General features: G+C 36.5%; 1 protein-coding gene across 1 annotated transcript; it reads right to left on the reverse strand.

Moving 5' to 3' along the window:
* Window positions 1-4,875: 4,875 nt before the first annotated feature.
* Window positions 4,876-6,755, reverse strand: LOC121210005 (uncharacterized). Its single transcript, XM_041082065.1, has 4 exons — window positions 6,594-6,755; window positions 6,073-6,259; window positions 5,409-5,558; window positions 4,876-5,093 (listed from the first exon to the last, which is right to left on the reverse strand). The coding sequence occupies exons 1-4, from the start codon at window positions 6,753-6,755 to the stop codon at window positions 4,876-4,878; spliced, it is 717 nt and encodes a 238-aa protein (XP_040937999.1).
* Window positions 6,756-9,421: the final 2,666 nt, after the last annotated feature.

The raw sequence follows: 9,421 nt of genomic DNA on the forward strand, positions 1-9,421 counted from the left end.
AAAAGGCAAGTTGAGTCCACGTTTTATTGGGCCGTACGAGATTATTGACAGGATTGGACCAGTGGCATATCAGTTGGCATTACCGGTAGAATTAGAAAGAATTCATAACGTGTTTCATGTATCAATGTTGCGATGTTATCGTTCTGATCCTTCACATGTGATTTCTCCAACAAAAATTGAGATTCGATCAGACTTGACCTATGATGAGGAACCGATTAAGATTTTGGCTTGAGAAGTAAAACAGTTGAGAAAGAAAAGTATAGCTTTAGTGAAAGTGTTATGGCAAAGACATGGAGTAGAAGAAGCTACGTGGGAACCAGAGGAAGCCATGAGAAAACAGTACCCAAAGCTTTTTACCGGTAAGATTTTCAGGGACGAAAATCCCTAAAGGGGGGAGAGTTGTAACAGCCTGATTTAAGGCCAAAATGGAACAGTGGTTTTGAAACCACGAATCTGAGGTTGAAAAAAATTATTTTGATTAAGCTTTCGTGTTTATATTCTGATTGCATAATCGTGTGAAAATTTCATTGCGAAATTTTATCGATTGGGTGTTTAATTTGACATTTAGGACTAAATTGAAATAGGTGAAAAATATGTGTGTTCTTGTTCATAAAGTACTTGATTGAAATGGGGATTTTAAGTAGAGGTCCTTAAATGGAAATTAGACCATTATACTTTATATGGACAAAAATTTGGACATGGATGGAATTTTTAGAAAGTTTAGTAGTAAGGGCATTTTGGTCATTTGCATAATAAATGAAATAAAATGGGAAAAATAACACAAAAATGTGTTCATCTTCATTTAGCTTGGCCGAAACTTGCATGTTCTCCATAGCTAGGGTTTTTTTCAAGCTTTCAAGCTCAATAGTAAGTGCATTCAAGCCCCGTTTTTAATGTTCTTTACATTTTTGAAATCCTCGTAGCTCGGTTTACCTATTTCTACCATTATTTCGAGTTAGGGTTTATGTTTAAAAATTTACCCATGAATGATATGTATGTATTTTGATGTTTGATGGTAGAATATGAATGTTTGAGGTTAGGAGAACGATCTTTTCCAAGCGATTTTTAGCGAAAACGAGCAAAATGGTATAATTGGTAAAAATACCTAATGCTCATAAGTGCATGTTAGAGTGAGAATTTGATGTTTTTATAGAAGAGAAAAATGATCAGCATGTCATAAAACATAAGAATAAGGGCTGAAATTAAATTTCCAAGCCTAGGGGAAAAATCATAATTTTGTAAAAGTTAGGGGGCAAAAATGTAATTTTTCCATAATGTGATTTTTGGATTGAAATAAATAGTATGAGTATTAAATGAGCTAAATGTGTTGTTATAGATCAAGAAAGGCGTGGAATCGACCTCGGACGAGGGAAGGAAAAGGTTTTGGACTAAATTGCAAAATTTCCACATTTTGCACCGAGGTAAGTTTGTATGTAAATAATACATTAACTTCATTTACATTTTTATATTTTAGCCTATTATATATATTTTAGCTGATTTTGAAGCATAAATCGACTATTGGAAGAATGGAAATAAGTAATAGAGAGAAAAATCCCGGTTGAACATTCGGAAAGATTGAATAATATAGATGGAGCATAGCTAGGTCACATGTATGGTGCTGAGTGCACATCATGTGTACAAGAGAGCTACGAGATACTATGTAGTAGCTAGGTCACATGTGTGATACGGGATGTATCCCATGTAGACAAGAGAGCTACGGGAGAGATAAATGTAGCTAGGTCGCATGTGTGATTCCAAGTGAAGGACACCATGTAGACAAGAGAGCTATGAGATAAATTGGCTAGGTCACATGGGTGGTACTAAGTGTTCACCATGTGTACAAGAGAGCCGAATTATATGAAATATGATGGTGGGGCTGTGTGCTGAAACCATCAAGTATCGAGGATTGATCCGAATTGTTCAACGGGATGGTTTTAAGGTGACATTGTAATCATGGACCTATACTTGTGATGTATGAAATATGGTGAAAATGAATTGTGATACGCATGTTAAAATGAGGTTAATACAAAGTGTGAAAGAGTGAATTAGCAATAATACTGTTTTGGACAGTCACAGTGACGTGAATTTGAAAAATCACCAAATATAGTAGGAATTTAATTAGAGGCTAAATGAGATATAAAATTAAATCTTAATGAGTCTATTCCCATGTAAAAGAAACAGAACAAGTAAAGGAACTCTATATTTTGAGATATTTATATTTGTGTGTGACTCGCTCAGAATGACTATGTGATCCCCTGTTCTAACTTTGAAAAATCAGTAAAAATTGTATAAAACAAATTAAGAAATATAGTTTATATTTCTAGATTCCTTATTGAGTCTAGTTTTAAATGAAACAGATTTCATGGATATTTGAATTGTGTACTGGGAGAAATTCAATTCTAAGTGGACAGAGGTTAGATCAGTCGAGCTGTATAACAGGGGAAACTTTAACTAATAAACTGTACTAATTGGCTAGACCAAAAATTCTAGAAAAATTTTAGTAAGAATTAATATGAGTCTAGTTTCAAGAAAATTTTACGGATTTGAATTTCAAGTTTTGTAACTTAAGTTTTGGTACCAAAGTGGAGTAAATAGTAAAATTAAAAAGTAGATACACTTGAGTTATTGTGTAAACATATTAAATTCTTTATGCATTATTTGTATACTTGCTTACTATATAAGCTTTCTCTCTTTTGTCTTATAGTGTCGTCCAGCTTGGAAAGGAGTCAAGGATCGTTGAAGATCTGCCTACACTATCAATACTTTTGGGTATTTGAACTGAACATTTTGAATTTTGGCATGTATAGTAGACTTAGTTATTTTGTTACGTGTCATAATTGTCTAGGTTTAAAATATTAATTATAGTATCTGACCGATTATTTTGTATGAAGCCATTGAAACTGGCTAGTATTATTAAAGGCATATGTTATAATGATTCATGATCTAATTGCACGCCTTATTTTTGTCTCGGTTTTATTAAATAGTATGTACTATGATTTGTTAATTCCTTGTACCCTGTTCCGACGACGGATACAGGTAAGGGGTGTTACACAACTGATCCAATTCTCTCTGTAATTTCATATGGTCCAATGAACCGTGGACTCAATTTCCTTTTACGACCAAACCAGAGTACTTTCTTCCGAGGCAACACTTTCAAGAATACCTTGTCACCAACTTAAAATTCTATTTCCTTTCTCTTCAAATCAACATAAGACTTTTGTCGACCAGAAGCTGCTTTCAGGCTATCTCGAATTACCTTCACCTTTTATTCAATCTCTCAGACGAAGTCAACTCTGTGTAACTTTTTCTCACTGAGTTCTGTCCAATACAATGGAGTTCTACATTTGCGACCATACAAGGCTTCATACGGTGCCATTTTAATACTAGACTGATAACTGTTATTATAAGCAAATTCAACTAGAGGAAAATACCTTTCCCAGTTACCTTCAAACTCGAGTACACAACACCGAAGCATATCTTCCAAGATCTGTATTACCCATTCAGATTGACCATCTGTTTGGGGATGAAAAGTAGTACTAAAGTGCAACTGAGTACTCAGAGCTTCTTGCAATTTGCTCCAGAATTGAGAAGTAAACCAAGGATCATTATTTGAAATAATAGAGACAGACACTCCATGCAATCTGACTATCTCAGAAACATATAACTCAGCCAATCTATCCAAGAAAAAATTCATACATACTGGAATAAAGTGTGCAGACTTAGTCAACCGATCAACAATTACCCAAATGGCATCTTTCTTCCTTGGAGACAGGGGTAGCCCCAATAAAAAGTCCATAGTAATTCTTTCCCATTTCCATTCCAGTATTGTAATTGGTTGTAATAGTCTAGAAGGCAACTGATATTCAGCTTTTACTTGCTGACATATCAAGCATTTAGATACAAACTCAGAAATATCTCGTTTCATTCCCGGCCACCAGTACATCTTTTTCAGATCGTTATACATTTTATTACTACCAGGATGAATAGACATGTTACCATTATAAGCTTCATTCAAGATTTTTTGCACTAGTTCAGAACCTTTCGATACATATACTCCTCCTCTAAATAATAAACAACCATCAGTCCCAGCCTAAAATTTTGAATCAGTTGTCGATGCACTCTGTACCCGGCTTGCTTTCAACTTGTTATCATTTTTCTAAGCTTTAGAAATTTGTTGTAAAAAGTTGGTCTATCATTTAACTTAGCTATGATTGAACCATCATCAGACAACAATAATCGTGTGTTCATTGCTCGTAAAGCATACAGGGATTTTTTGCTCAAAGCATCTGTCACTACTTTGGCTTTTCCTAGATGGTAGTCAATAACAAGATCATAATCTTTCAGCAGTTTAAGCCACCTGCGCTATCTCAAATTCAAATCTTTCTGTGACATCAAATATTTTAGACTTTTATTATCAGTGAATATGTGACAATTTTCATCGAACAAGCAATGCCGCCAAATCTTTAATGCAAACACTATGGCTGCCAATTCAAGATCATGTGTCGGGTAATTCTTTTCATGTGACTTTAGCTGTCGTGAAGCATAAGCTACCACTTTACCATCTTGCATCAAAACACAGCCTAAACCATTTAGTGATGCATCATTGTATACTGTAAATTCCTTACCTGATTCAAGTTGGACTAACATAGGTGCTTCTGTCAATAAAGCCTTTAATCTATCAAAGTTCTACTGACATTTATTAGTCCACTCAAATTTTACATCTTTCTGTAGCACACGAGTCATTGAAGAAGCTATCATAGAAAAGCTTTTTACAAATCTCCGATAATAACTGGTTAGTCCCAGAAAACTTCAGACTTCAGACACATTCTTTAGTGGTTTCCAATTTACAATGGCTGAAATTTTATTCGGGTCTACTCAGACACCTTCAGCAGATACTACATGCCAAAGAAAGCTAACTTCCCTCAGCCAAAATTCACATTTACTGAATTTGGCAGACAGTTGTTTCTCTCGCAGAGTTTGCGACACTATTCTCAAATGCTTAGCATGCTCATTTCCATTCCGAGAGTAAACCAAAATATCATCTATGAATACCACCACAAACCTGAAAATTCTGTTTATTAAGTCCATAAACACTGCAGGTGCATTTTTCAAGCCGAATGGCATCACAAGAAAGTCGTAGTGTCCATACCTAGTTCTCAACGTTGTCTTTGGCACATCCTATTCTTTTACCCGTAGTTGGTAGTAACCAGAATGGAGATCAATCTTTGAAAATACGGTGACACACTTTAAATGGTCAAACAAGTCATTGATCCTAGGCAATTGATACTTTTTCTTTATTGTAACTTTGTTGAGCTATCTGTAATCAATACACAGCCTCAACGATCCATCCTTCTTCTTTATAAATAAAACCAGTGCACCCTAAGGTGAGTAACTAGGTTGAGCAAAACCTTTGTCAATCAATTCTTCCAACTTTACTTTCAGCTCTTTCAACTTGGTAGGAGCCATTCTGTAAGGTGCTATAGATATCGGTGTCATTCCTGGAACAAGATCTATAGAGAATTCCATTTCTCTTTCCGGTGGCAAACTAGGTAGTTCTTCTGGGAATACATTAGAAAATTCACTTACTACTGGTATTGACTAAATCTTTGACTCAGATACTTTAGTATCCATCACATATGCAAGATAAGCGTCATACCCCTTTCTGACATATTTCTGTGCTAATATTGCTGAAATCACATTAGGTAATCCATCTAGTTTATTAGATTCAACATGAAGCAATTCACCATTCTGACATTTCAATACAATATATTTTTGCTTACATTTACCACTGCATCACGGGTTAACCAATCCATTCCCAAGATGACATAAAATTCATCAAATGAAAATAACATCAAGTTAGCTAGAAAACAATAACCTTTTACCATCAACGGATAGTTCTTACAGACCTTATCCACCATAACACACTGGCCTAGGGGGTTTGAAACTTTAACCACAAATGCAATAAATTCAACAGGTAAATTTTTAACAGACATTAGGTTCTTACATATATATGAATATGTGGAACCAGGGTCTTTAATGCAGTAATATCAGTATCAAGTAGAGAAAATGTACCAGTAATGACGTTTGGCGCAGAGGCATCTTCTCTAACACAAATAGCATATGTCCTCGCAGGTGCTTGTGCCTCAGTTCTAACTGTCGTATCCTTGGTAGTACCTCGACTACCACTAACATTATCGGGGTGACGGGGTGGACTGGCTCTTGCCACAAGGATGCCTGACTTTGGAGCTGGTTCTACCTCCTTTTCAACTCATTCGGGACAATCCCTAAGAAAATGATAAAGTGAACCGCATCCGAAACAAGCTCCACTTCTAGACCGACATTCCCCATGATGAAACTTACTGCAATGTTTACATTTCGGTTTGGGATTACCGACACTACCCACACTGGTCACAGAGGGAGTTGAAGACCTCGGGTTAGATCATTGAGAGCCTCGCTCTCTTCCAGAGTATCCTGTAGAAGTGGTCACACGATAATAATACTTCTTTAATTTCTTAGAAGCAAATGATTGTGACTTACTAAAAGCTCTTTTTCCAGAAATTCGAGCCTCTCTTTTGACTTGTTTCTTTCCTTACTAATGCCACAAATTCTCTTATCTCAAGAATATCAATCAATAACTTGATATCTTCATTCAGGCCCTCTTCAAAACATGTACACATTTTAGTCTCGGTTAAAACCCATTCCCTGGAATACTTGCTTAGTCGAACAAATTCCCATTCATATTCAGATACAGTCATGTTTCCCTGCTTGAGTTCTAGAAATTCTTTCTTTTTCTAATCCATGAACCTCTGACTAACATATTTCTTTTTGAATTTAGTTTGGAAGAATTCCCAAGTAATATTCTCTCTCGATACAACGAAATCTATGGTATTCCACCAATGATAAGCCGTATCTTTCAATAAGGATACTACATATTTCAAGCACTCGGTAGGTGTGCAGGACAGTTCATCAAAAACCCAGACAGTATTTTCTAGCCAAAACTTGACCCTTTCAGTATCATCATCTACAGTAGTTCTAAATTCTTTCGCCCCATGTTTGCGAATTTTATCTATCAGAGGCTTACCGATCCTAACAAGTTCAGCATCATGTGGTACCTCAGGAATTGGTTGAGGAGCAAGTGAGGGAGCTCGTTGTACAACGGGGTTTGTTCTCAAGTATTGAGTAAACTATTCATTCATCATTTGAAAGAAGGCTTGTTTTGCATCCTCACTTTGGCCCTCAGACACGGCTTTTCACTACCAAACGTAGAGGTGACTCTTTGCACTGAAGCTGAAGCATTGCTCTCAGCTTCCTCGGATTCAGCTCTAGCTCGGTTGGATAACATTGCTATATGAAAAACACATTTAAAAATGATTAGAAGTCATCACACTATCATAATTTATATAAGGGCATGTATAGCTAGACTCGTATTTTCTACGTCAAATTTGAGAATCGGCTAAATCATAGCTCTGATACCACTAAATGTAACACCCCTAACCCTTACTCGTCTTCAGAATAGGATTTCGAAGCATTACTAGGACATTTAGAACATTTTTCAATTAATTCATGCAAGTCATTATTCATTAACCGAGATTATTCATAATGTCCCTTAATTGGACCCTTGAGGTCCTATATGAGCATTAGAATCGAATAGGGACTTAATCAGGACCTTTAAGAATTTTTCGCAAAATTACAAAATTTTTCCAAGGTGCAGGGCTCACACACTTGTGTGGTCCAAGGGAAATGCCTGTGTGACCCTGGGACATGCCCGTGTTAGAGGCCGTGTTTGACCCCATGTAACTCTCTGACTTGCACACACGGCCATGCCACATGCCCATGTGCTAGGCTGTGTGGTTAATTAATTTAATTCAAATTAGGTACAGGTTTCACATGGCCAAGACACATGCCCGTGTTCTAGGCTGTGTGGCACATGCGGCTGAGACACATGCCCGTGTCTTTGCCCATGTGCCTAATTCTGAGCATTCTATTTTTTAAAATTAAGGTGTAGGGGACACACGGCCTAACCACATACCCGTGTTACCAGACCGTGTGTTACACACGGTCTAGACATACGTCCGTGTGTCACACACGGTCTAGACATACGTCCTTGTGTCTACCTGTGTGGACAAAATCAAGTCATTTCCTAACTTCATTTCTCACTCAAAATCACCCAAAACTTTCACATAGAACACTCAACTAATTCCAACCATTTCAAGCACTCCACTTGAACAAATTCATCATTCATCAAGGCATACCATTTCATGCATACATGGTTACTAACTCACCTTAGCTTAACTTAGACATTAACAACATTTGATCACATGAACTTAGCATAACACATGTGGATATATATTACTAAATCATATCCAAAATGGACCATCACAAGCCATTTCAATGGCTAGGTTACAAAATGACATTTCAAGCCACTATTGGCCAAGCTTCCCTATACAAGCCACTAAATATACCCAAAATGCTAATTGATAGTGTGAGCATGGTCCAACGATCTTCCAACCTTCCCGAGCTTCCAAGCACTATAAAATAGGGGAAAAATAAAAAGAGTAAGCATTACATGCTTAGTAAGTTCGTATAACAAAACTAAACTTACCAATCCTGTTTATTAAAATCTAAGCATATAATGTTATGTTTCCATCCATTTGGCTAAATGGCCTAATCACATATATTTCATCAAACATGTTATTCACCAAACTGTTCATATAAATCAAGTAACATAGATGAACTCATCATGCAATATTCTTTAAGTCATTATCATTTCATCTCAAAACTCTCATGCCATGTCAAGAGTTATATGTCCGTAGAATCATTGAAATTCCGATGAAAGCTCAAGTAGTACACTCAAGGTATACGATTCATTAATCCATCAATTCTCATCGAGGGTACCCCTTAAGGTACTTAACTAAGGAACACACTCACGAGCCACATGTCATATAACATGATTACCAGTCCAAGCTAAATCCCTTTCTATAGCGTATGCTCACAAGAGCTCAATTAGGGTTACCAGTCCAATCTAAACCCTAACCAAAACGTGTGCTCGAGAGGTATTATATCGGGATTACCCGTCTAGGCTAAACCCTTTTATAACAAGTTATTGGAATTACTCGTCCGAGCTAAATGTGACAGCCCTAAATTGACCCTAGTCGGAGAGTGGTTTTGGGACCGCGAAACCGAGTCTTATAAATAATTAAAGGTTATATTATGTGTTTATGATGTGCGTAAATGCTTGTGTGATAGTTCCATACTTTAATTTGGTCAGTGTATGTGAAATTTATTAGTAGGGACTTATGTGAGACAATTTAGAAATATGCTAGGCAAGTGTTCAAGTGGCCTATTAATATATGTGGGAAAGTGATTGTCCTTGCATGTCAAATTAGCCAAATTAAAGCATAGTGGCCGGCCATGCTATGGG

The sequence above is a fragment of the Gossypium hirsutum genome, chromosome A11 (assembly GCF_007990345.1).
Source record: "Gossypium hirsutum isolate 1008001.06 chromosome A11, Gossypium_hirsutum_v2.1, whole genome shotgun sequence".
Taxonomy (NCBI): domain Eukaryota; kingdom Viridiplantae; phylum Streptophyta; class Magnoliopsida; order Malvales; family Malvaceae; genus Gossypium; species Gossypium hirsutum.

What these genes read in the sequence shown, in the direction of transcription:
- LOC121210005 (XM_041082065.1), bottom strand. Translation starts at nt 6,755, where the DNA reads ATGACTGTATCTGAATATGAATGGGAATTTGTTCGACTAAGCAAGTAT. An exon ending in TAAGAGAATTTGTGGCATTA is followed by an intron (nt 6,260 to 6,593) that starts GTAAGGAAAGAA and finishes TGAGTTGAAAAG; the next exon opens with GAGGTAGAACCAGCTCCAAA. An exon ending in GGAAGAATTGATTGACAAAG is followed by an intron (nt 5,094 to 5,408) that starts GTTTTGCTCAAC and finishes ATGCACCTGCAG; the next exon opens with TGTTTATGGACTTAATAAAC.